Genomic DNA, 27,348 nt, shown 5'->3' with positions numbered 1-27,348 from the left:
TGCTAGGCTCACAAATTAAGCAAAAGCAGGAGAAAAACTTGGCATCCTGTTTCCATTTTGCATTGTCCTTGCTGTAAAGCCATTCTCTAATTTCATAATCACCTTGAAATTTGGAAAGGACACCTGGTGACTCACCCCTGTAATACTAGCTAATCAGGGGGCTGAGATCTGAGGATCTCGATTGCAAGCCAGCTCAGGCAGGAAAGTCTGAGACTTTTTCTTTTCTTTTTTGCTAGTCCTGGGGCTTGAACTCAGGGCCCAAGCACTGTCCCTGGTTTGTTTTTGCTCAAGGCTAGCACATTACCACATGAGCCACAGTGCCACTTCTGGCCTTTTGTATATATGTGGTGCTGAGGAATAGAACCCAAGGCTTTATGCATGCTAGGCAGATACTCTACCACTTGGCCATATTCCCAGCCCAGTCTGGGACTTTCATCTCCAAATCACCAGAAAACTAAAAGTAGCACTGTGACTCAAAGTGGTAGAATGCTAACCTTGAGTGAAAAAGCTAAGGGAGTGTTCATGCCCTGAGATCAAGCCCCACAACTGACAAAAAAAGGAAGAAGGAAAGAAGGAAAGAGAAGAAAGAAAGAAAGAAAGAAAGAAAGAAAGAAAGAAAGAAAGAAAGAAAGAAAGAAAAGAAAAGGATATCTGGGCCAGGGAGCTGATGGCACATGCTTGTAATCCTTGCTACTCAGGGGAAGTTGAGATCTAAAGGTCATAGTTCAAAGCCAGTCCAGGGGGGACTGGGGATATGGCCTAGTGGCAAGAGTGCCTGCCTCATATACATGAGGCCCTGGGTTTGATTCCCCAGCACCATATATACAGAAAATGGCCAGAAGTGGTGCTGTGGCTCAAGTGGCAGAGTGCTAGCCTTGAGCAAAAAGAAGCCAGGGACAGTGCTCAGGCCCTGAGTCCAAGCCCCAGGACTGGCCAAAACAAACAAACAAAAAAACCAAAGCCAGTCCAGGCACAAAAGTTCATGAGACTCTTATCTTCAATTAGCCATCAAAAGCTAGAAGTAGAGCTGTGGTTCATGTGGTAGAGCCTGTAATTCTTCCTACTGAGGAGGCTGAGATCTGAGGATCAAGGTTTGAAGCTAACCTGGGCAAGAAAGTCCTTGACACTTCTATTTCCAATTAACTACTAAAAAGTGAGACAAAGAACTTTGGTTCAAGGGGTAGATTGCTAGCCTTGAGCAAAAGAAGTTCAGGGACTATGCTACTAGACTGACAAAAGGAAAGAAGAAGGAGGGGAGGAGGAAGAAGGGGAGGAGGAGCAAGAGGAGGAGGAGGAGGAGGAGGAGGAGGAGGAGGAGGAGGAGGAGGAGGAGGAGGAGGAGGAGGAGGAGGAGGAGGACAATGGACAATGGGACAATGATGGCTTGTCTTAATCAAGGACTAAGAGTCAGCCAGGCCCAAACAGTGACTCTCTTTTTGTTGTTGCTGGTTGTGGGGTTGTGAACTCAGGACCTCAGTGTTGTCTCTGAGCAGTTTTGCTCAAGGCTAGCACTCTACCTCTTTGAGCCAAGGTGCCACTTCTGGTTTTCTGGTGGTTAATCAGAGATAAGAATCTCACGGACTCTCTTCTGTGGGCTAACTTTGAACTACGATCCTCAGACCGCAACCTCTGGAATAGCTACAGCTACAGACGTGAGCTACTAGCATCTGGCCCAAACAGTGACTCTTTTTAATTTGTCTTTTACCCCATCCCCCCAGTTATCTATTTAAGTATATAGTATATAACTTACATCTCTACCTCAAAGACAGCTATATTTCCGTAGCATGCCTATGCCATGGAATAAATCTTTCTCCGGCTTTCACCAGCTCTCTTTATTTATAGAGACAGAGGTCCAGGCCTGATATGTGGAGTTTGGGCATAGAGGTCTAAAAACTCTAGTTTCGGTCATTGTAAAACATACACAATAGTCACCTAATTTTTTTTCTCTGTAGATAAAATTATCTCAGTACTAGATGCCACTTCAAAGCTTGTACACCACTGCAAACCAGTGTCCAAGGTAAAACAATTACAGATCAAAATGGCAGCAAAAGCCCCCCCCATTTTTTTTGCCAAAATTCTTTTGTCTAAAGATCATGTTTCGGGCTGGGGATATGGCCTAGTGGCAAGAGTGCTTGCCTCGTATACATGAGGCCCTGGGTTTGATTCCCCAGCACCACATATACAGAAAACGGCCAGAAGTGTCGCTGTGGCTCAAGTGGCAGAGTGCTAGCCTTGAGCAAAAAGAAGCCAGGGACAGTGCTCAGGCCCTGAGTCCAAGCCCCAGGACTGGCCAAAAGATAAATAAATAAAGATCATGTTTCGTGTTACCAACTTTGCAAAATATGATTCACAGGCTCTATTTCTATTTTCAGAGTCAACTGTCTTATTCTCCTAAAAATGCCTATGTTTGTTTATATAAAATGGGGATTTAAAAGTGCTTATTACAAGTTTGGTTGTGAAGCACAATTGAAATAACTTTTGCACAGCCCCTGCTAGCTAGCTGAGCCCTTACTAAGAGAAGTAAAGCTAAAAGGAGCAGTAAGAACTATATAGAATGTGAGGAATGAGTCCTCTGTCTCTATGATTATAGAAATGAGAATATATGGTGCAGGAAGAACAACTTTTAGGAAAAAGCCTTTTCTTTTTATCTTTTGTGCCAGGCAGGGGACTTGAACTCAGGTACTGGTTGCTTTTCCTGCACTCTTGCTCAAGGCTGGCACTCTACCACTTGGCTACATAGAGCTCAACTTCTGGCTTTCTTAGTGTTTGGTTGGAGTCTCACAGACTATCCTGCCTGGGCTGGCTTTGAACTTTGATCCTCAGATTTTTAGCCTCTTGAATAGCTAGGATTACAGGCTTGAGCCACGGATGTCAGTCTTTTTTGCTCTACCACTTGAAGAGCTACACCTTCTAAGATAAAAGCTTTTAATGGAGACTTTTCCTCAAGGAGTGGGAAAGGAGAATGTGGGGGGGGGGGGAGGAGCAAGCCCTTAACACAATAAATTGAGTGGCTGAAGTGATCCAGCCATGAGACTCAGGTTTTATAGACAAGTCAGAATTAGAGCAAGGGGAAAGAGGTATATATAATTTAATCATTGAACATTTCTGGCCAAGGTATGGTCTGGCTTATTGTTATTTCAGCCCTTGGTTTTTGAGGGATCTTGGAATAATTAGAGGTGTCCTTAGTTGGTCAGGATAAACAAGTGGTCCTTACTTGGTGGGTGGTCTTACTGAGGAAGCTCTCTTGTTTTTTAGGGGATTTTCAGTCCCTAGTCTTAGGGATGTTTCTCCAGAGCCCTAGGTGATTGCACAATGAATGTTTTAGAACTAAGACACATACAAAATAGAGGCAGAGATGGTCAGGAATTTCTGTTTTGTTTTGTTTTCAAGTAAAAAGATGGATTTATTGGGGAAGTAAAAAGTGAATTGACAAACCACGGCCGCCGCCCAGACTTGGGAGCTGGGACCGCGCCAGGAATTTCTGTGTTTAATCAGTTCATGGGCCCAAGTAAGGAATTACTATTTCTCAGCCAAGACAAAACAACAACAACAACAAAAACAATGCAAAACAAAATCCCACAAAACAAACCCTCAAAAATCCAAAAAACAAATTTTAAGCATTTCTTAAGCGACTACACAGGAAAATTTTTATCTCTACACAGATAACAAAAGCAAACAAGGCTACTTCAAGGAACACTTCTGTCGTCTTTGCAGAGTCCTTATTGTACATATAGTCAATGAGAAGTTCAAAGGCACTGGCTTGCAGCGAAGACTACATTTCCCAGCATGCATCTCTCTCGCAGTAAGCACTACTTCCTCACTCGCGGGAGCGCGATGCATTCTGGGTATTGTAGTGCACCACGGACCAACTGTTCCAACTGCCCGCGAAGCAAACACCGGAAGTGCCGGCCCGGAGGGGTGGAGCCCGGGTGGCGGCGGCGGCGGCGGTTGCCAGGAGCCCGCGTTGCCGCCTCAGAAGCCCGTAGTATGGCGGGGAGGCGGAGGAGAAGCCGGTGGCGGACCCAGTGGCGCGGTGTCACAACCATTTGAGCAATTTGCCGGCTGACCAGGTCGGTGTCGAGGGGAGAGGCGCTGGCGGGGCCCGGGGAGGGGGCCCGGCCCCGAGGCTCCGAGGGCGCGAGAGGCGGGCGCCGGTCCTTCGGAGCGGCCGGCCGGCTGGTGGGTGATGCTCAGATGCGGGACCTCCCCGTGGTCCTTGCCGCGCGGGGCCCTGTCCTAGGAGGACCTGGGGGCGCCGGACCCCCTTTCCTGGGGAGCGAACGCGGCCATGTTTCTTTTCTCCCCAGCGGTGCGGGAGAGGGAGGCGTCCCCGGGGTGCGCTGGCCATTTCTGCGCGCCCTGGAGCGCTGTTTACTCCGCCTCGGCCGCGCAGGGGCTGGTAAGTGAGGTAAGAGAACAAATTTTGTGAGACGAGACCTCCTCGCCCCTACCCCTGCTCCCCACCTCTGCCCTAGAGTCCCCCTCCTCATCTCCATATTCCCCAACCTCACCCCTGACTCCCCCACCTCATCTCCCATCCCCCCACCTCACCCCAGGTTCCCCCACCTTATCTCCCATCCCCCACCTCACCCCTTGATTCCCCCACCTCACCTCCCATCCCCCCACATCACTTCTTGATTCCCCCACATCACCTACTTCCCCACCTAGCCCATATTCCCCCACCTCACTCTTTCCTCCCTCACCCCCATCCTTGCCGTCTAGGAAGGGAAAGGGTCTGGAACCAGCCAATTAAGGATGCCCATCGTTCTGTTCTCATGTTTGCCCCTTGCCCCATCTTCTCAAGACTTCACAGGCAGGTGATGAAAATCAACATCACTAGATTCCTCGCAGCTCCTCCTGATTGGTTGATGCCTTGTACCTGTCCGCCCTGTATGCTAATTGCCATTAGGCATCAGTTTATTGAGTTCTCCTCCTTCCCTCTGGGAGAGGTATCCTGATGAGCGTGGCTTTTCAGGTAGAGGAAACACCAGCTAGGTTGTACCCGAATGAGAAACTGCCACTACAAGAAGTTGATGTCTTTGGGAGAAGAGATGGATTTAAAAAAAAGAAAGAAAGAAAGAAAGAAAGAAAAGCAGCTAGATCTGAGTCTCCAGCAGAGTAAAGGGAAGCAGCAGATCATGAGCCTGTTGGGTTTGCCAAGAGGCTAATTTGGACAAGGGTTGGTCAGTCCCTACCACGGGTATACTGGAAAAGTTCAGGCATGTCTGAGCCTGCTACAGCTGACATTATTAATACAAGTGGACTAGTAATGCCTGCCCCTAAAGTATGGGGCAGCCAATTTGTGGTTGCGATGGCCTCGTAGTCAAGGCTTCCTTAAAATCAAATCTTGCTTCCAGTGATAATTGTGGTGTGAGAAACAGAGTCCTCTTGCTTAGTCATGCCACTGGACTACTGTCTTCAAATGGCTACCTTTCTGTTTAGAGGTCTCAGGGTCTCATCTATGAAGCTACTGACCTCTGAGTTCCATTTCCTATTAGGCTCATTGCTGCCTAAGTACACTGTCTTCCTTTTTCCTCTCCCAGCTTACATTATTGTTTGAGCTAACTGCCCTAATTCATTTATTTAATACTTTCACCAAGTGCCTATTGTGTGCGGCTGAGAAGGTACATGTTCATACGGATGAAGAAGACAGACAAAACCCAAGGAAATAAACAAGATAATTTCAGATAGTGGTAAGTGAGTGATACCTGGGAAGCATCAGGGTAGTGAGCAGGGTCATTAAGGAAGGACGGGGGTGGCCGGGGAGGGGGCAAGCCCTTTTGGAGTGGGACATCTGAGCTGAGATCCAAGTCTGTGCCAAGATCCTTTGGTCCTTTTTGTAGTCCCCTAGTACAGTGGCCTTGAGTTTGGCTAGTTAATGCATTGCCCTGTGCTGTAAGATGGTTTGAAATAGTCCGTTTCTGGACATGTGCAATATAGGACATCAAGTGCTATTTAAGAGAAGTGAGTCTATGAGATTAAGAGAAAAATGGAACTATTGCTATAAACACAGCTTATTTCCTGAAAGTCAACAGATTTTTACAATTGTAGTACATGCTTGGTTTGTATAGCCATAGAAAGTGCGTGATTTGTACAAGTAATCAGCATGCATTCTTTGTAATGTTTGGTGTATTGCTTGTGTTAAAATGCTTCTGGAGATAGAGTTCAGTGGTACAGTGTTTGCCTAGCATGACGTAGGTGAGTTGGATTTGTCCTATAGCACAAGACCAAAAAAAGTTTATTAAAATTTTTCTTGCGGGGCTGGGAATATGTCCTAGTGGCAAGAGTGCCTGCCTCCTATACATGAAGCCCTGGATTCGAGTCCCCAGCACCACATACAGAGAAAACAGCCAGAAGTGGCGCTGTGGCTCAAGTGGCAGAGTGCTAGCCTTGAGCAAAAGAGAAGCCAGGGATAGTGCTCAGGCCCTGAGTCCAAGACCCAGGACTGGCAAAAAAAAAAAAAAAAGAATAAAAATTTTTCCAGATTCTGGTTTTTAAGATATCAAGATGTAGCTAGAATAGACACCTAGATTAGAAACCTACAGTAAAAAAAATCAGTATGCATAAAGTGTTTGACCTTTTTTTTTGGCCAGAGAATCATTTGTTGAAATGGTGTCATTTTGCCTAAATAGATATAATCACAATTGATGGAATGATAGGAAGAAGTTTCGTTATTCCTAAAACTACTGAAAATAGCAAAATTTTTTATCCTCACCTAGCGATGGCTCTGAACATGTTCTTCTTTCTCCCTAATTGTACTATAATTTGTCCTTGGCACATACTGTGGTAAAATTTCAAGTACTCTGAGGTCTAGGACAGTCACACATTCGATTTCATGTTTGCATATCTCCCATGTGAATTGGCTATCCCACTCTTTTTTCTGTTACATAGTTAACTGTTTTAAGATAAAAAATGAGCAGTGTTGCATTAGGTTTTCTGTTTGTCCAGATTATCAGTCCCCCCGCTGTTATGCCTCTGATAATGCCTCTCTTGTTTTTTTCCCTTATCAATTTAAACGTCATTTGCACACGTATTGCTGTATGAATGGGCAGTCAGTACACAGGGAATGCTTGCTGAGCAATGGTGCATGTGATGGCTGAATCCTATGGTAACTGGGATTTTCATAGCCACCATCAGATTTCCCCAGAAATTGTGAAGTTACTAGGCTTGTTTTTTTTTTTTTTTTGGCCAGTCCTGGGCCTTGGACTCAGGGCCTGAGCACTGTCCCTGGCTTCTTCCCGCTCAAGGCTAGCACTCTGCCACTTGAGCCACAGCGCCGCTTCTGGCTGTTTTCTGTATATGTGGTGCTGGGGAATCGAACCTAGGGCCTCGTGTATCTGAGGCAGGCACTCTCGCCACTAGGCTATATCCCCAGCCTAGGCTTGTTGTTTTGAAGAAGCTTAACAACCATACCTTAGAATCAATCTCAGATCCAATAGTTTTCTGTTTTCTTCTTCAGAGTGGGTTGGTGGTGATGGAGCCAAAGTGTAGTCTTGAGATATATAAGCAATGGCCTTTGAACATCATTATAGCAAATTAGTTTTTAAAGTTAAACGGTCTCTTAAGTGCTCCTTGTTTTGTTGTGAAAGCATTTCTATTTCATATAATACTGGTTTTCTTTTTTTTTTTTTGCCAGTCCTGGGACTTGAACTCAGGGCCTGGGCACTGTCCCTGAGGTTCTTTTGCTCAAAGCTAACACTCTACCACTTGAGCCACAGTGCTAATTGTGGCTTTTTTTGTACTGAGGAATCAAACCCAGGGTTTCGTGCATGCTAGACAAGCACTCTACCACCGAGCCACATTTCCAGCCTGATACTGTTTTTTATTATAGAGAATGGATAAAATAGAATATTCTATCAAAGAAGCATATTCTATTTTTATAACCTGAAATGTCTAAAATGATGGGAAGCTGTTTTCCAGAAGGTTTCTCCATGAATTCTTAGTGCTTTCTAAACTAATTCCATTTAGAGATTGCAGTACTGTCCATAGCACTTGAATATGTGAAGTGAGTCCTGTCTCTTCATTAGCTCCCCATCACCTCAACGACTGTGGGAAGGCTGGTTCTACCCAGGGTTTATGAATTCATGGAGGTTTTGTGCTCTACACAATGTACCAAATAGCTAACGCCTGTTTTGCCATCATATTAAAACTAACATTTTACTGTTATTTAGTGGGAAGATGGAGGAGTATGAGGAGTTCTGTGAGAAGGCTCTTGCCAGAATGCAGGAAGCATCCGTGGCCACAGAGAGCTTCCTACCCCCGAGGTCTCAGAGTGTCTCCCTGATTCACTTCCACGGAGTGGCTGTGCTTTCTCCTCTGGTAACTTCTCTCCTGATAGCAAACCACTCACAGAAAAACCCATTGAAGGCTTAGAAACAGATGGAACAGTTCCTAATGTTTATTTATAACTAGAAAAATACAAATGAGATACCACACTTATATTGTGTGTTTGGGGTGGGGGTGGGGAGGCTCACATGCCAGCCAGTTTTGAGGCTTGAAATCAGCCTGGGCACTGTCCCTGAGTGCTCAAAGCTAGCGTGCTACCACTTAAGCCACAGGTCTACTTTTGGCTGTTTTTGGTGACTAGTTGGAAATGAGTGTCTCATGGCCTTTTATGCCTGGGCTGGCTTTTGAACCATGATCTTTAAGTATCAGCCTCCTGAATAACTGTGAGTCACCGGTACCTGGCCTTTTTTTTTTTTTTTTTTTTTAAATCATTTAGTCTTTTTTTTTTTTTGTGAGGCAGCAAAGGGGTAAAATGCACACTGATCAGAAGATCAGAAAAATTGGAGATGTTAGAACACAGATATCACCAAATGAAAAACTCAGTGTAAGAGAACTAATTTTACCTCTGGTTATTTTAGAGCATTGGATAAGTGAGCAAGTGTGTATGTGTGTTTTCCCCCTTTAACTTTTCCAATTGAGAATAGTTTACACTCAGTGAAATGTACAGATAGATCCTGAGTGTACTGTGGCACACGCCTGTGTGACACATACACAGTGTTTTCAGCACAGAAAGGTCTTCCATGTTCCATGCCTGGAACCACTCAACCACTAGTGAGGCTTCTTTCTGCTTGATTAGTTTTGCCTGTTTTTCACAGGAAAAAAAAGAAAAGCCATTATTTACTTTGGCAAAGAAAGAGAAAGTCCTTTAGTCGAAAATCTGATGTGGTCAGAATCTACTACAATGGCCAATTCTATCATTTTGCCACTGAAAACTCAACAGTCATTCTGTTAAAATTGGGGGGAAAAGCCTCCTGATTTTTATGTTTTTATCAATGAAAAATAATTACTCGTTTGTGATGTCTTACAGCTTAACCTTGAGAAGAGAAAGGAAATACAAGAAGAAAAGCAGAAAGCACTTGATAGAGAAGCAAGAAAGCAGGTTAATAGGAAGAAAGCTTTATTGATGCGTGTTCAGGAGATTCTTGAAAATGTTCAGGTGTGTAATCCAAACGTTGGGTTAGAAATAAGACATCATTCAGTAAGCTTGATAATTTTTTGAAACTCTGTACTTCACTAATTACTAAGATGTTTCACTGTTACCTTTGGGAAGCTTTATAATTTGTGGCATTCTATTTTAGTTACTCCAGAGAATTCACTTGCTTGTGGGTGATCCTTAGTACTTGAATCAGAGGACACTTGGACAGTGGAGCTACACACTTTGTATAATCACTCATTGTCTATGTCTTATGACTCTAAAAGCGTTGAGTTTTCAGTGGCAAAATGATAGAATTGGCCATTGTAGTAGATTCTGACCACATCAGATTTTTGACTAAAGGACCTTCTCTTTCTTTGCCAAAGTAAATAACGGCTTTTTTTTTTTCCTGTGAAAATCCTGCTCTTATTTATGCAAATTACAATTTAGAGAATATAGCATTGTCTACTTACAGTCTTTTTTTTAAGTTTAATTTATTAATTGAACACAAATTTTTTGACAAGGTGTTGTGCAAAAAGGGTACAGTTACATAGTAGGGCAGTGTGTACATTTCTTGTGATATCTTACGCCCTGTTTTTCTATCCCTTCTCTAGGTCAGGTAGACATATATACAATATACAATGTATCAAGAACATATACAGTAGCCACGTGGCCACGCCCAAGAAAGTTCGCCTAGGGCTTTAAATTACATTCTTAGTCCAAATTGGAACCGTTTAAACAGCATATCTACACCTTTTACAGTTATTATTTTTTATTATTATAAAGGTGATGTACAGAGGGGTTATAGTTATGTAAGTCATTAGATAGTGAGTACATATCTTTTTGGACCATGTCATCCCTTCCCTCACTTTCCCCCAGTTTTTCCCTCTCATTCCTACCCACATTTTCAACATAGTGTCTAGTGAATACCACTGCTGCATTTGTTCACCCCTTGTTCCATTTACAATTATTTATTTTATTTAAGTTGGTACAGTTTTTTTTTTTGTTTTTTTTTTGACCAGTCCTGGGCCTTGGACTCAGGGCCTGAGCACTGTCCCTGGCTTCTTCCCACTCAAGGCTAGCACTCTGCCACTTGAGCCACAGCGCCGCTTCTGGCCATTTTCTGTATATGTGGTGCTGGGGAATCGAACCTAGGGCCTCATGTATCTGAGGCAGGCACTCTTGCCACTAGGCTATATCCCCAGCCCTACAGTTTGTTTTTAGGTCTGGGTCATTTTGTGCTAAAAAGAAAACAAATGAGTTCTGTTGAACATGAAAAGATAACAAATGAGTTCTCTTAAAAGTATCATTTTGCCACACATCACTGCTATTTGTTGGCTACTTTTTCACCACAATCTTGGGGGGTTTGTGTTTCTTTGTGATTTCTACCAGATTACAGGTGTTTATGAACCGTAGGTATCCCTTTAATTCTGTATGTTGTGTGGAGTGTGGGCAGTAGATCTGAATTTGCAGACTATAATTGCTTGCCATATTAAACTGAAAAGTGTATAAATTTAATAAAAAATAGGTTTTTGACTTACTATATAGTTCCTGCTATTACAAAAATGGCATATTGTTCTTGATCTGTTGAGAAAGATACCAGGTTTATAGCTAATAAAAATATAGTAATAAAATTATTATTGAATCCAAATGCATTCTGTTGAAAAAGGATCAGTGTACTGAGGCATTTTATATAGTACACATAGATCTCAAAGGTCTGGGTTTACCTAGAAATCAGTGGTAGGTTTTTTAAAAAATTGAGCTTGTCTAACCAAAGGCTCACTTTTGTTGTGTACAAAAGCATCTGCTGACTATGACAAATGGGAAATGTGAGCCATGTTATTGCTGCGGAACCTCTGAGCAGGTTTGTGGTTTAGTGAGTGCCATCCCTCTGTGCTGTGTGTTGGTCCTGAGTGGTGACCACGTCCACCTGGTGCTGCTCACTGCATAATACCTGAGACCACTGTGCATCTGGGATCTGTAAGGTGAGACAGGAGGCCATATGGACTAGGAGAAATATAAGCATGTACAAAATAACCCCCAAAATCTTTTACTATTCAAGATTATGAACTCAGACTTACATGCTAATTCTGCCAGTTTACTATATGCCTGTATGAACACTTTTCTGTTCTTGTTGGGACTGGGTCTTGAACTCCAGGGCTTCTGTTCTTGCTTGGCTTTTTTCATCAAAGTTGGCACTCTACCAGTTGCCACACCTCCACTTCCAGCATTTTGCTGGTTAATTGGAGATAAGAGGGTCTCAGATTTGTTTGCGCAGGTGGTTTTGATCAATAGGCCTCGGCTCTTATTTTCCTGAGTAGTTAAGATTATAGGTGTGAGCCACTGAACTTTATTTACTACATATTTGCCTTATTTTAGGGATTTTTCTTGAAACTTTAGCCTGAGCATGTGGGAGGCAGGAGTAGTACTACTAAATTATTTTCTGTTTAATCTGTGTCCTAAACAAGTTTGTCTTTGTTAAAGAGGGAATCAGTTATGTAAGGCATTTACTTCTTTGGTATTTATTGCATGTGTTATTTTCCTTAGATGATATTGTTCTAGGAGGAATATAGTTGGTAATATTAATAACAGCGCGGAAGAGAGTTAAAGAAAATATTTTAATTCTGAGGTCAAGTATGTGTTCATATATATATTCTCTCGTGCATATGCACATGGTATAAGTTTCCAATTTGTATCAGATTTGACATTTTTTTCTTTTTCAATAAAAAGGCTGGATAACAAATAGCTATTTTTATAGAAATTTCATCTTCATGGTATAATGCACAAATAATTCACCGTTGTTTTTGAAATGTCAGAATTCTGAAACTTCAATTTTCATTTTATTTGATAGAAACAATGAAATCAGAGACTTTTTGTACAGTGGAGAAACACTAACTTTTAATGTCATTTTTCAGGTTAGAAAAGCACCTACTGCCAGTGACTTTGATGATTGGGAGACTGAAGTCAAAGACTTGAATGTTTCTTCTGCCTTCCCAAATAGCTTGCCCAGGCCTGCTGAACGCTCTACATTAGCAGAGCTTGAAAACATACCTGGAATCTTGCCATTGGCTAATGAAGAACAGTGTAAACCTAACAGGATGGTCTTAGCTGGAGATGCAGAAGTAGTTAATTCACTGAAGCAATGTGATGGTTCAGATATTGATCCTGCAGAAAATGAGGCTTCTCCAAAGACCCCCTCAATCCCCCTCCATGACACTCTCATTTCCAATGGCCTCTTATCAACAAACGAAGAGCAAGATCCCTTGCTTTTGGCAGATGTCACAACGTCAGATCCCTACGTCATGAGTCTGCAGAACTTGATGAAAAAATCAAAGGAATTTCTAGAGAGGGAGGAGTATCGGAGCAGCCTGAAGAGTGGTGCTAGGAGGAGTGTCAATGAGAGTCACTCAGACAAGGAGAACGATGCTGCTAGAGCCGGTGACTGTGTGGACAAGGCCCCGCTAGCCAGCAAGCACTGTGGCTCCCTCATTCCTGACAAACCAAGCCTTAATAAGTCCAACGTTCTCCTCCAAGGTGCTTCCTCTCCGGCAAGCAGCCTGAGCACCTCTGCCTTAGCTGGCTTTTCTAAAGGAGATGTACCTGCTGGACCTGGCTACCCTTCTCTTCTGGATCCTGAGTGTGATATTAAAGTTAGGCCCATGTTTGTTACCGAAAACAATGTCATCAAAAGTCTTACAGGTTCATATGCCAAATTACCTAGTCCAGAACCAAGTATGAGTCCTAAAATGCATCGGCGGCGTTCCAGGCCATCATCAGCATGTCACATTCTTATCAATAACCCTATAAATGCCTGTGAATTGAGCCCTAAGGGCAAAGAGCAGGCAGTGGATGTAGTTGTTCCAGCCATTGATGACAAAAGAACGGAACCTGAGACTGTGCCAAAGTTACCAAGTGATGTAGCAGGGGTGTGTTCAAGCAAGGTTTATGTCAGCAAGAATGCATCTGAAACTACAGAGGATCTGGCTATGAGTAAATCAAGTCAGCTGTGTCCGTCTCTAGGAAATCAATTACAAGAAAGAGGTACTCCTGGACTTGCTACTGCAGAAGGTCAGATGCCATCTGGTGAGAGCGGGGCATACAGAGTGCATAGTTCCTGTGCCACAGTGCCTGAGGTGCCTGAGCCCTGTGCTACCAGTCAGTGCCTAGCAAGTCTCAGTTTAGGAGCGGGAAGTGGGCTCAAGCCAGCTGGGATACCAGAGAAGGGCTGGAATTCACAAATGGAACTGAATAAGTCTTATGATGTGAAACACCCCTCTCCCTTACTAATGCAAACCCAGAGTGCCCAACAGCAGGTGGCCACACCTACAGTGCCCTGTGGAGATGAACAGCTTTTGGATAACAGCTTTGAAAAAGTGAAGCGGAGACTTGATTTGGATATTGAAAGTTTGCAAAAGGAAAACTGCCCTTATGTAATAACAACTGGAATGGTTGAGCAGGAAAGGCAACATTTACCAGAAAAAAGATACCCCAGGGGACCTGTCTGCATTAACAAGAACAAAATTCTAGACACTGGCACCAAAGGTAAGGAAAGAGTTGTATCTAATACCTTCCAAGAAAGTGGTAACTTCCCTATAATACTTATAATTGGCATTTGGCAAAGTAAAAATGTTGTCTTCATCTGTTCACAAGAGTACTTAATTTCATTTAACTAGAGAGCATTAAAATGTTATAATTTATCACCACTTGGTAGGTTTTCTTAAAAAATTTTTCTTATTTAAGTGATGCAGCTTTCATAGTCCACTTGGTGTTACAGAAAATATTAATGACTGAGAAAAACAGTTCTTGCACAACGTTTTAATGAAGCTTATTGCTATGAAATCTTTCCTTGGTCTGTGATTTCTAATGTTTTTGCCTGTTTGCTCTTAGACTTGTAATAAGGTCTTCCTGTTGTTGGTCCTTTGGTAAGCACTTAGAGGAAATACTACAAATAAGGCGGAAGTAGTTCTTTCTTGATAAACTTGATTTCACATTTCTTTCTTTTGCATTCAGTTTTCCATGAACAGCTTTATTATGGGTCATACTTCATTCCTGATATGGAAGGCAGAGATGAAGTAAATTAATTTCTTAGCATTTACAGAAAAGATAAGGTTAGAGCAGAATGCTTTAAACCTCATTTAGAACTCCAGTAAGACAGGCACCAAGTTGGATTCTCCAAGCAGACAACCCAAAGCTGCCTCAGTGGATATGAAAAACTGCCAGTTTGACAGTTTGGGCACTGCTTTGACCCACATGCAAGGTGAGATAGGGTTTTGCCAGGGAGAATGAAGAGGCAGTGTGGTGCCTGCGGCTGCCACAGCTCTGAGAACCTTCACTAACTGAGCTCTTGAGACAGTGTCTGGGCAGTGGAGCAGTGGAGCTCAGGGGCTTTTTCCTTTCTTGCTGAAGGTTCTAGATCTTTGGCGTAGGAAGAACTACAATGGCAGGCTGAGTAAAATGTCTTTAGCAACAAATGATAGGAAGTCTCTAGCAGCTGGATACTATCCACAGAACACTGTCTTCAATAAAATCATTGTTTATTTAGAGAGCCCATCAAAGATGGGCCCATCAGTCTAGATACTCAGTGTCTCAGCACTTCAGTGGGGGGAGGAGGGCTACCTTCTGTGTCGTCAGCTTGCATAGTCACAATAATACCTCTTAAAAAAATTTTTTTAGGAACTAAAATAGCTGGAATTTTAAAAGCCAGTCTTTTTTGGAACCTCAATATGAGAAAGCTTTTCAACCACCAAAGTAAATTTTAAAATTCAAAGCAAAACTACACAGTACAAAGCTGGGTATTGGTGGCTCAGGCCTGTATCTCTGGCTACTCAGGAGGCTGAGACCTGAGCATCTCGGTTTGAAGCCAGCCTAGGCAGAAAAGTGTGATACTCTTAGCTCCAGTTAACTTCCAAAAAGCTGGAAGCGGAGGTGTGGCTCAAGTGGTAGAGGGCCAGCCTTTAGTGACAAAGCTTAGGGACAGTGCCAAGGCTGAGTTTAAGCCCCAGCTCCCCTCCCCCCCCAAAAAAAACCCAGCAAAAAGCCAACATGGTACAAAAGCAGAGATGTTAGAGAAGGGTAGTGGTAAACTGTAGTAAACAGAGTCCGCCTCTTGAAGCTGTGAGTCTGGAGTCTGCCTGGACACGGCATCTTGGCTTCCCTGAGTCTTATTGGCTGCTTTGAGAGAAGGGAGAGTGGCAGGTAGGGGGTGGCTCCCACGGGTGGCGTGGCTGGGTCAGGTCCAGGATTTCTCTGAGCAGAAGCATAACTCAAAGACGTGGAAGGAGTTTTCTGAATTTGAGGGGACACATTTCTTTTCAGAAGGTGAGGAGATGCTAAGAAGTAAGATGTTAGCATTTGAAGAAATGCGGAAGAGACTAGAAGAGCAGCACGCCCAGCAGTTGTCACTACTCATTGCTGAGCAGGAGCGGGAGCAGCAAAGACTGCACAAGGTGAGGGGCCTGGATGGAGCACAGGAGTGCAGGGCCATGGAGTGAGAGAAGACCACGGGTAGCTTATTTGTAATTCTTTCCCCCTGTATGTTTTAATCTAAAGGGGTTGCTGATTCTGATTCATGGATATGTGTGTGTGTATGTGCCAGTATTGGGGCTTGAACTTGGCCTCGTGTTCTTGCTTGACTATTTTACTCAAGGCTGGCGCTTGACCCACAGTTCCACTTGCAGCTTTTTGGTGATTAATTAGGGATTAATGTTTCATGGACTTCCCTGTGTGGGATGGCTTTAACTGAGATCTTCGGACCTTAGCCTCCTGTGTAGCTAGGCTTATAGGTGTGAGCCACTGGCACTTGACCATGGATGGTCTTTTTTGTTGTTGTTGTTGGTTGTGGAGCTTGAATTCAGAGCCTTGGTACCTGTCCTTGAACCTCTTTCTACTCAAGGCTAGTGCTCTACCACTTCAGCCACAGGAATACTTCCTGGTTTCTGGGGATACAATTAAATGAGATGTAGCATGGTAAAGAGTAAATGGTTAATCTCCAGGAAATAGAAGAACAGGAGAAAATGTTGAAAGAGAAAGCCATTACAGCAGAAGTCTCAGAATTGAACTTGAGCTCTGCGGCGGAGTTGGAATGGAAGAAGAGAAGTGACTCTGGCTTGCTAGAATCAGTGCTCCCTCAGGTGGACTTATTCCGAACTTCTGTTCCAAACAGCTCTGGTGAGTACTTAAGCCCATTTCGTGTGCAAACTTTACTCTGTAGGAAGATGTCCTCTGGCACTCTCAGGACTGTGCCTGCCTTCTCTACATCACCCTCCTGTTGCTGTGGGGCAGCTGCTTCGTAGCCAGTGAGGATGAAATAGAGTGAAATGCGAGCAGTTGAAATAGCTGGGGCAGGTGGTGGTGACGAAGCTCTGCCTCAGCCAGGGCCATTCACTGGTGCGGCAGGCAGTGTGTGCCATGAAGACACACCACCTCTCCCGGGTGCTCTTGGGTTTCCTCTAATTCCCCAGTGCCCATAGGGGCTTATCTTCACAGCACCAATTACCTTGACATGCTGTTTGTACTCAATAGTTCCATCTGGCGCACAAGCTCAGAGTCTAAATATTTCAAGTGTGCACGGGGATCAGTTTCAGAGGCAGATGTGGTTATTACTGAGTGGCATAAGGATGTGTTTGGATGCCTTGTGTATTCCAATTAGATGACAGCGAGTATAATGCTGTGTTTTTCTAGGTTTCACAAACTCTGCTCTCCAGTACAGTGTTGCTTCTGCGAATGAAGCACCGTTCTTCCTCCGGGGGTCCTCAGCCAGCAGCATGAGCAAGCGCTCCATGACAAGGCCTTTCGGAAGGGCCCAGGCTAGGTGGCCTCAGGTGGGCACATTGATGCATGGCTTGCTATTTACCAGTTGATCTGATTTTCAGTAGCTTCATTATTTTAGGCCATACAAATGAGCATTAGTATTTTTTGCCACATACAGATAGCAGCATTTTTGGTACAGATGAAACTACACAGAGCAAACAGATAGAGAGGAACTGAGTAGATTAAGGAAAACAGTTGACTTTGACTATGGTACTCAGGTACTTTTTTTTTTGGTTGTGGGGCTTGACCTTGGGGGCCTGGGCACTGTTCCTGAGCTCTTTTTGCTCAAGGATAGCACTCTACCACTTTGAACCACAGTTCCACCTGCAGTTTTCTAGTGGTTAATTAGGAATAAGAGTTTCATGGACTTTCTTTCCTGGGCTGTCTTTGATCTTTGATCCTCAGATTCTCAGCCTCCTGAGTAGCTAGGATGACAGGCGTGAGCCACCAGCACCTGGCTGGTACTCAGGTTCTTAAAAACACCTGTGTCTCTCTGATTTCTTCTAGGTTTTCAGTCCAGAAGTCCAAGCCAAGTTTAACAAGATAACTGCAGTGGCAAAGGGGTTTCTTACCCGCAGGCTAATGCAGACGGACAAGCTGAAGCAGCTTCGGCAAACCGTGAAAGTAAGATTGTGTCTCACTGCCACCCCAGTTTCCATCAGCCCTCTGTGGACAGATGAGCTGATGTTAGTTTAGAGTAGATCTGACACTTGCTGCTCACCAGCAATTTTATAAGTCTGATTGTTGGGCTTTCTCTGTTTGTTTTTTCTTGTTGCTTTTTGTTGTTTTTGTTTTTAGAGATAGAATCTTGCTATGTAGTCCAGGCTGGCCTTGAACTCAAGATCTTTTTGCCTTATTCCACTGATTTTCAAATAACTGGTGACCAGCATTACAGCCTTTGTCATGAACGTTTTCAGTCAAGTGATGGAGAAGGCTAGACTTTTGTCTAAGATACCTTAATGAGAAAGCACTGTGTGCCAGAAGTGCTTGAGGACCCCTGTACAGCCCACAAGGAGTACATGAGAGGCGCACCCTAAATTCTAGCTAGCGCAGACTGGTGACCCTTGGGGTGAGAAGCAAAACTCATCAGAAGCACTTAGCTGGCATTGTCTGCATGACTGCAGAAAGATGCCAGAATTCATCTGGGCCCCAGAGAATGCACAGAAGCTACAATTCCTCTTGAGATCATTGTGCTTCCTTTTAGGGGTGAGGGCATCCTTATTCCCCAAACAGGCATTTGTAACCTTTACCCTCATTCCTGTCCAGTTCCCCACACCACCTGCTTCCATGTATCTCAGCTCAGAGGCCTTGGGGCTTAGAGAAGGTGTGCACAGCACAGCTGGGAATTCCAGCACAGGCCTGCACAATGGGAATGGGGTTTTGAGTAGGTAATCAACTGCAAGTACTTTGCTGTTAATTCACCTGTGTGAGCAAACATCACAGTTCCTTCTGCTTGTGACAGCTTGCTGTCTCAGTACTTTGTCTCATGGAAGAACTTCTTTGCACGAATGTGAAGAAGGCGATAACGCATTTACTCCAGAGTGCACAAGGCACAGGGTCCTCTCCACACTTCTGAGCAGAAGTCAGTCACTGTCACCATGTCCACACTTATTTGTCCAGTGACTAGTGGCTTGTCCTGTCCTCAACTGGTGGGGTGGCACCTGCCTTCACTAGTCCTCATATAGTCTCTGCCCCTACCTGGCCATATTAAGCTGCTGCTTAGAGCCCGAGATGGTATCTCTCTTCTCCTCTCTCCTGTTGTCCATGCTTCATTCATGGTTGTCTGCACCACCAGGGTCTGCATACAAGGCCTGGCACTCACATGAGAACCTTGCTTTCACGCCGCTCTATTGCTAGCTGCTAATTCAAACTGGACATGCTCAACTGCCTACCTCTTCTTGTCAAGACTCCTCCAAATTTAGCATTCATAGCTCCATACAAAGTCCCTTGCAGGCAGACCTTTGAAAGGTCCCTGTGAACACTGCATGGAAGCTCATGGTGTAGTGTTCCAATGAGTCCTGTAATCCGAAGCCATCTTACCAGGTTTCGAAGCTCTCAGCACTATAGAAGAGGGGGCATGGAGGCCCTTCCTATTCTGCATGGCCTTGGTGTCCAATGCTACTGCAGGCCCCACAGCCAGTTTGGGCTCCAACGGCTGTTGGGAAAGGTTATTGTGGCTCAGGGGCTAGGACCCAGCCATCCCTGGCTGAGCCTGCCCCTCATATTTTAAAAATACTAGGCAAACAAGCAGATGATGTGTTTCTCCTGCTTTGAAGGAAGTGGTACTTCACATGTAATTAGTAATCCTTTTACATGTATTTCTGGAAATTTTGGATCAACTGAGAAAAAGAACAAAAGGAAACTTTGTAATCACAAATCTGTCTAGACAAGTGATTGTGAAGGACATTTTTGGTTGTTGTTTTTCCAGGACACCATGGAATTCATAAGAAGCTTCCAGTCAGAAGCCCCGTTAAAAAGGGGTATTTCAGCACAGGATGCCTCCCTCCAGGAGAGAGTGTCAGCACAGGTAAGGGCCCCACCCTGGGTTTCTGAGGCAGCCCGTTAGTTCCAGAATAAGTAGAGACCCAGAAGTGGAAATGCTGTATTCAGTCTGGAAATAGGTCTTAGTGAAAATTTTTGTAACCCCTTTCTCTGAATGAAAGAAGTGTACATGGTATACCTCATGTTCCTATCTTTGTTCTTTGTACTTTGTTCTTTTGCACCTAGTTGCGAGCTGCCCTTTATGGTATTCACGACATATTCTTTGTAATGGATGCAGCTGAAAGAATGTCTATTCTCCATCATGACCGAGAGGCCCGCAAGGAGAAGATGCTTAGACAGATGGTAAGTGTGTGGTTTCCAGATGACTGAGGTGCTTTTGGGCTTATAGTGATCAATACCAAGTTCAGCGTTCATTCACTTCTCTGAACCTTAGCCCTCTTCGAATAGCTCCTGAGCCCATGTAGTTCCCAGGCTCACCAACAACAACATTGAGATCTCTAGGTACACAAAAGAAAGACTTGCAGAGAGAATTCCTTCTGGTTTTGTGATTGCATTTGAAGTTGCAGCCTTGAAAACTGTGTGCAGGTGGCATATGGAAAACTGCTCCTGCTGGGATTTCTTTGTCCCTGCCATGTGGATTTGGCCTTCTTCAAAGAAAATAAGCTGCAGGTTAATTTGAAATCCTATATATCACTGTGTTAGTGGTCTGTGGATCATCAGTGACCTCGATGTGGTTGGGAAAAGTAATTTAAAATATTTACTATTTAGAATCAGACCATTCTTATTATGAAGGAAGGATCTATTAAAGTTAAAAAGTGACACTGCAGTTGGAACTGTGCTACACTGTGTGGTGGGCATTGTTTGAGTGTGACACACTGCAAGCACTCTCTCTCTCTCTCTTTCTCTCTCTCTTTCTCTCTTTCTCTCTCTGAAGGACAAGATGAAAAGCCCCCGTGTGGCTCTTTCAGCTGCAACACAGAAGTCTCTGGACAGGAAGAAGTTCATGAAGTAAGTTTTGCCATATCACCTTGCTATCAAACTTGAATGGTCTGTGGGTCTGTATATTCAAAAGAAAACTAAACAGGTAATTTTTCTATAGCCAGGTTATATAAATCCCTCTTACAATATAGAGAGATTCATTAAAATCTGTGATAAGGTTGGATTTCCTTTTTTAATAAGTTAATCAGTTACTTGATTCGTCAACAGTCAATCCTGTAATTGGTAGCCAATCAGTCTTAAAAACAGCTAATCCATTGGCTGGGAATGTGACTTAGTGGTAGAGTGCTTGCCTAGCAGGCATGAAGTCCTGGGTTCCATTCCTTAGTACCACATACACAGAAAAAAACAGAAGTGGCACTGTGGCTCAAGTGGTAGAGTGCTACCCTTGAGCACAAAAGCTCAGAGGCAGTACCCAGGCCCTGAGTTAGTTCAGCCCCAGGACTGGCAAAGAAACAAAAACATTCCTGCCAGGCACTGGTGGCTCACACTTGTAATCCCAGCTACTTAGGAGGTTGAGAACTGAGGATCATGGTTCAAAGTTAGCCTGGACAGAAAGGTTTGTGAGACTCTTATCTCTGATTAATGATCAGAAAACTGGAAGTGGATCTGTGGCTTAAAGTGGTAAAGTGCTAACCTTGAGCAAAAGAGGTCAGAGACAGTGTCCAGGCCTGAGTTCAAGCCTCATGACTAACAGAAAAAAAAGAAAAAATATCAGTTAATCCTTCATTTAAAGTGTATTCTTCTGGGCTGGGGATATGGCCTAGTGGCAAGAGTGCTTGCCTCGTATACATGAGGCCCTGGGTTCAATTCCCCAGCACCACATATACAGAAAATGGCCAGAAGTGGCGCTGTGGCTCAAGTGGCAGAGTGCTAGCCTTGAGCACAAAGAAGCCAGGGACAGTGCTCAGGCCCTGAGTTCAAGCCCCAGGACTGGCAAAAAAAAAAAAAATAAATAAATAAAAAATAAAGTGTATTCTTCTGATATCCTAAAGATTTCCTGGGGAAAAACCTGAGTAAGAGGAGTGCTCCAACATCTGTTAGAACCTAGCACATGTCTTTCTGTTGAACACTCACTTTTGAACAATGACTAGATCTGTTGCCCCCAATCGTGTTTGTAAATCTGTTCTTTCCTTCTCTGAACGCATCATTTATGTCCTTCTTTTTATATTGTGTCAGGGCTGCTGAAATGGGAATGCCAAATAGGAGATTTCTGCTTAAACAAAATCCTTCTGAAACAAGGTGAGAAAAGTCACTTCATCACTTCTTTTTATTGTAAAAAAGAAATGAAACATATATAAGTCCCAACCCTCCTTTTTGTTGCATTTTCTCTACTTCCTGTCAGTTGGACTTGCTGAGCGTCACAAATTCAGGCATTTTATGGATATGTGATGACCTGGTGCTGTGCCGGCCTTGAGCCTTCTGTGCTGTCTCCCAATAGGTCTTTTTTTTTTTTTTTTTGGTACTGGGGATTGAACCCAGGATATTGCACTTGCTAGGCTAGGCAAGTGCTTTGCCACTGAGCTACATTCAGCTCTCCCAATTGGTCTTGAGAGTTCATTCCGAAGTCTTGGGGGTGAGGTGGGGGGGAGCTTTGGGTACTTGTGAAAGCTAGCTTACTCTATTGCTGGTCTATTTTCTACTCTAAAGTGAGTTAGATTTTCTTCTCTCAAGCTTGCAAAGTCAGCTTTTGTAAGGTGAAAGAGTAAATGATCTAAGAGCACTAGAGATATTGTCTGTGTTGGTCGTGTCTTCCTGATTAATCCTAAGGTGTGGGATCTAGGTACTGTGTTAACAGGTGCTCATTGCTTACATTGGCTTGTATCATTGCACAGATGGCTCCTAACCTCACAGCAGCATCTTCCATCTGTTGGAAGGAAAGGGAGAACATGAGGTTTATACTTTTGAATTAATTTGTTTAATTTTTTTCACCAGAGTCCTCCAGCCAAGTCAAGGACAGAATGCACCTGTTCATCGGCTGCTTAGTAGACAAGGGTAAGAGTGCCCCTCCCAAGGGATGTACAGCAGTGATTAGCTTCAGAGGAATAACCATAACTGTTGTGTTCTCTAGAGGGGACCGCTGCTTTCAAGTGGGGTGCATTTCAGAGCACTGAGAACAGCTTCCAAACCTTCCTCTACAACAATAGTGCTTTTGCTGTACTATTGGGTGCCACATCACAGTTAATCATACCATATCAACATACCATTGGCATGTTTTTACTTTTCATTTCATACCATTTTGCTCATTAAATATTTAAGATTATTCATGTGATAAGTTTAGCTTCGCTAGAGTGATTCCCCAACAAAGCATGAGCCAAGGTTTGGCTCTCCCTACTGTGTGCATGTGGAAGCAAAGCATAGCCCTACTGTGTGCACTCAGGAGACTTGGAATTGTTATTTGGGGTGGTGGCTTTCTTTGAAGTTTGAACATTTAGACTCTTAATTGCAAATGATTCATTAACGTTTTTATGTTCAATTAGAACCCCTAAGACATCAGTGAAGGGGGGTGTGCAAAATAGACAGAAGCCTTCCCAGAGCAGAGTGCCTAGCAGAGCGCCTGTTGCAGGTGTGTAGAAGCCAGTTCCTAAAGCCAGCTCACAGAAGCCTGCTCCCCCTGCGCCCCTCCTTGCCACCATGTGAGCATACCCCAGCGTTCCTGTTGGGTCTTTGGTGTTAGTGTTTGTGGTAGTCAAGAAATGGCAGAAACCTCAGCCCTAGTGTTAACATCTGGAGTAATTCTGTGGAAAACTGTATTATTATGATTATGATTATGATTATTACTATTTAAAAAACCTAGAATTCTCCAAGATTAACCGAGAAAGCCTTTTTCTAAGAGAGGAGGAGCTAATGAGGCTCCAGTGGTCTGTGGGCTCTGGGAAGCTTGTCTCCCAGAGCCTTTGCAATTGCACCTGATGTGGGGGGGGTGCTCCCCACCTCAGGGCCACAGTCACTATGTTCTGTACACAGCCTGAGTAGTCTGTCTCCTCTCTTCTTCCTTGGAGGCTGCTGAAGGTTACATGAGGACCTGCGATTTAAGATCTACTTATGGTGGCAAGGAGGCCCCTCAGTTCCAGCCCAGTCCATTTCTAATCAAATGCTTCCACAATATTTAGGTGTCTTGCTAGAACTTTGTGATTAAACTCACCGTGAAGTACGTGATCCATTTAAAAAAACACCTTAAAAATGCTATGCTTTAACTAAACTGCTTTCTAAACATGTAAAAGGCAGCTATATCAATCAGCAGACCAAATGAAGATTAAACCTTTAATTCAATTCTGATCTTCCCATTAGTAACCAATTAGGCAAAACTTGGAGCTTGTGTAAGTAGGTGACCTCCAAGCCAGAGAGCAAGCAGCATGCGTAATGTGCATGCTGTCTCATTCATCCACCTAAGTGCTCAGAGGGGACAAGCTGTTGGTGGTGACTTTGAAGCCACTGCTGGCCTTTCACAGGTACGTGGTCACACATGGAGAGGGTACGTGGTCACACATGGAGAGGGTAATTCAAGGTCTTTTGTTGAAATCACTGTGTGTGACCATCATTGAAGCTGTTGTAAAGGGGACACAGTTGTGGATCCTGTTGGCTCATGAACGGGTCTGGAAGATGACCATTTGCGAGAATTTAGACTGTACCTCATGCCCTTCTGTGGGGTACTAAGACATTTCCAGGTTCTTTTTCCAAACCAGGTAGCATTACACACTAAAGTGATCAGTGTTAGCAATTCATTCATAGGGTTTTATGTCATCATTTGTCACAGTGGCTTCTCCATGCTCTCTTGTGCATTTCACCTCCACCATGTGACACTAGTGAGCCTGTGGGTAGGCAGCACCCATGTGTGTGTTGGGTAGCCAGCAGCATGGGGTGCCAGCTGCCAGTGCAATGAGCCTGGGAGATACAGCGTCCCCATCATTACTGACATACAGGAAGTTGGCCACAAGTTACCGTGCAGTTAGTGTGTGTGGAAACAAGGTTTTCTCTAAAGGACCATCACTGCAGTAGCACATGACTAGATCACTGAAGAAGACTAAGATTTGTATTTTACATAAAGTGAGAATTTGGCATCCTGGACTGAATCTAAACACGAGACCCTGTGATTGCTTTTGAAAAGAATTGCTGTTTCCTGCTCCGATTAAGATTATCTTGAGTTAGGTTTTAAACAAATTTGGAATGAAATTTTGGATTGAAGTTAAATGACTTCTAGAAACTGACTTCTGTCATGATGATAGAATTCTACATCCTTAAACAGATGGACAGACAGAGAGGTTTTTTTTTGTTGTTTTGTTTTGTTGCCAGTCCCAGGGCTGGAACTCAGGGCCTGGGTACTGTCTGTGAGCCTCTGTGCTCAAGGTTAGAGCTCTACCACTTGAGCCACAGCACCACTTCTGGCTTTTTCTGTGTATGTGGTACTGAGGAAACACAGGGCTTCATGCATGCTAAGCAAGCACTACCAATAAGCCACATTCTCAGCCCTGGCAGAGAGTTTTAAGTGTTAAAGAATGCCACAGCATGGAAAATTATTTCACTTACACAGGGTGAATTTCAATTTGATGTCATACATTTTAAAACGTCACCTCATTCATGATTTTGTGTGTGACTAGAGTTTGTATGTAGTGAAGTTCAGAAGTCACTCAGTAAAGCAGAGTAAGAGGTGGCGTGCAGGCGAGTAGTGCAGCTGGTCCAGTGAGAAGGTTCAAGTTGGCATGGCCAGGTCAGACTCAGGCCAGCAGTTGTCATGATTCTGTTCTTCAGGTGACAGGGTCACTGTAGGAAATACCCACCCTTAGCTCCAGGCCTGGTAGACAGTAAGCACTCCCTAGATGGAGTCATGGGGAAGATCTAATAGAATGACTCTTTTGTTTTGTTTCTAGGAGTATATGCAGGAAAAACCCAAAGAAAGCGGCCAAATGTTGCGACAATTTAAGAAGACAGCATTCACTGGGGTGACAACTTGGGGAATATGATTGTCCAGGTCATTTTCCTGCCCATGACTGTCTTACCATGGCAAAGTGACAGCAAAGGTCTGAGCAGTCACCTGATAGTTTCGCTGGTCTGGCTAGTGCGGGCTCACTGCCCATTTACTGTACATTTGGTGTGGATGGAGACAGATTAGTGTTTAGTAACTGTCTCTTCTCTGTGTTTAACACATACAAACAAAGTATATTTTGTGTGCCCAGGTGTCTGCAGAGAACTCTTTGGTAAACTTAAAAAGGACATTTGGATTTATTTTTACAAAATTCTGAAAATTGTAAGTAAGCACTAAAAGGTAAATTGCATTCATATGCAAGGTTTTTCTCCTTTTTTTGGCTGGTCCTAGGGCTTGAACTCAGGGCCTGGGCACTATCCCCAAGCTTTTCTGCTCAAGGTTAGCCCTCTACCACTTGAGCCACAGCTCCACTTTGGGTAAGTTGCATTCATTTCTTCATACTGACTGCTGAATTTGTGAATTAGACACTGGTCTAGTCAAAGGGAAATTATTTTCTCATTTTTGTAAACTTGAATACTCAGAATCTCATTTTTTTTTGGCTTGTGGTATAACGATGTGGGCAAACACGTGTACCAATTTTGATCAGAAACACACGCTCTTGTCAAGGAGTATCTGCCGCCATTGTGATCAGTGGCCCTACCAGGGGGTCTTTTGGGGAGCAGGCACACCCTCTTCTCAAATGTAGGGCTCCGTAGAAACTCATAGCTTCTCTGATCTCCTTACTTTATGTCCCTCACTCAGCTTTTTCTTGAATGCTGGATTTAGGAACACAAAGGGCTATATGATCCTAAATTCACAATTCAGAAGTGAGGTTAGATTGCCTTGTCCCACCTGGACTGAAAAGCCCTGACACTTAGGCTGAATTCATCGCTCACACTGGGTATAATACTACAAAATGAACATTGCTTCCTCAGACAGATTCTGTCCCTACTACCTTAGTTTCCAAAAAGGGCTCTGGGCTTGCCCACCTCAGATTGAGCCTGGGCGTGTTCAGTACTGTTACCTTGAATTTTAAAGGATTGCTGATATTTTTAAAATACACAATATGGATATGCAGAGTATTGGCTCCATTTTGTTCCTCCTGAGAGCTCCCTTTGACTCCAGCTGTAGTCAGGAAAGTCAGGAAGTACTAAGCAACTCCAGGGTAAACCTGATTTTCTTTATTAGCACTCATCTTTTTTTGACTGAGTGAATTGGGAAATTATAAAACTAATTTTTAAATTTTTAAGCAAACTATCTCATCATTTTAATGTGATAAACTATTGCTTTATCTTTTTAATGTGATACACCATGCTTTATCATTTTGAGAACTCAGGCTATAGCTTTTTCATTCAGGCCTCTTTATTTATTTATTTTTGGCCAGTCCTGGGGCTTGGACTCAGGGCCTAAAGCACTGTCCCTGGCTTCTTTTTGCTCAAGGCTAGCACTCTGCCACTTGAGTCACAGCGCCACTTCTGGCCATTTTCTATATATGTGGTGCTGGAGAATTGAACCCAGGGCCTCATGTATATGGGGCAAGCACTCTTGCCACTAGGCCATATCCCCAGCCCCCATTCAGGCCTCTTTAGTTAGAAAACTAGACATTAAAAGTGTTGAGTATAGTAATTCAAATTAGCTAAAACAAATAGCTTGTTAGGTA

The 27,348-nt window shown here is 43.7% G+C and overlaps 1 protein-coding gene across 4 annotated transcripts; it reads left to right on the top strand.

The window, feature by feature from the left end:
* The first annotated feature begins 3,934 nt into the window (after positions 1-3,934).
* Ccp110 (centriolar coiled-coil protein 110) lies at positions 3,935-27,037 on the top strand. 4 transcript variants are annotated; one of them, XM_048332787.1, is made up of 17 exons: positions 3,935-4,070; positions 4,308-4,408; positions 5,601-5,693; positions 8,172-8,319; positions 9,314-9,442; positions 12,334-13,960; positions 15,734-15,864; positions 16,411-16,585; positions 17,099-17,238; positions 17,735-17,851; positions 19,656-19,754; positions 19,955-20,071; positions 20,664-20,737; positions 21,905-21,967; positions 22,661-22,720; positions 23,206-23,291; positions 25,594-27,037. In XM_048332787.1, exons 4-17 carry the CDS (start codon positions 8,179-8,181, stop codon positions 25,644-25,646), a joined length of 3,012 nt encoding a protein of 1,003 aa, XP_048188744.1. In that variant the 5' UTR covers positions 3,935-4,070; positions 4,308-4,408; positions 5,601-5,693; positions 8,172-8,178; the 3' UTR covers positions 25,647-27,037. The 4 variants fall into 4 exon arrangements, with proteins under 4 accessions (XP_048188744.1, XP_048188743.1, XP_048188746.1 ...); XM_048332786.1 differs by lacking the exon at positions 4,308-4,408; XM_048332789.1 differs by lacking the exons at positions 4,308-4,408; positions 23,206-23,291.
* The last annotated feature ends 311 nt before the right edge of the window (positions 27,038-27,348 follow it).

The sequence above is a fragment of the Perognathus longimembris genome, chromosome 23 (assembly GCF_023159225.1).
Source record: "Perognathus longimembris pacificus isolate PPM17 chromosome 23, ASM2315922v1, whole genome shotgun sequence".
NCBI lineage: Eukaryota > Metazoa > Chordata > Mammalia > Rodentia > Heteromyidae > Perognathus > Perognathus longimembris.
Note: the sequence above shows the minus strand (reverse complement) of the source record. Positions and strands in the feature narration are given on the sequence as shown.

Bases quoted from the DNA above. Each gene is read 5' to 3' on its own strand.
- Ccp110 (XM_048332786.1), top strand. From the start codon at position 8,179: ATGGAGGAGTATGAGGAGTTCTGTGAGAAGGCTCTTGCCAGAATGCAG. The intron at 15,865-16,410 runs GTGAGGGGCCTG...GTTAATCTCCAG, and splicing joins AGCAGCAAAGACTGCACAAG to GAAATAGAAGAACAGGAGAA. The intron at 17,852-19,655 runs GTAAGATTGTGT...TTGTTTTTCCAG, and splicing joins AGCTTCGGCAAACCGTGAAA to GACACCATGGAATTCATAAG.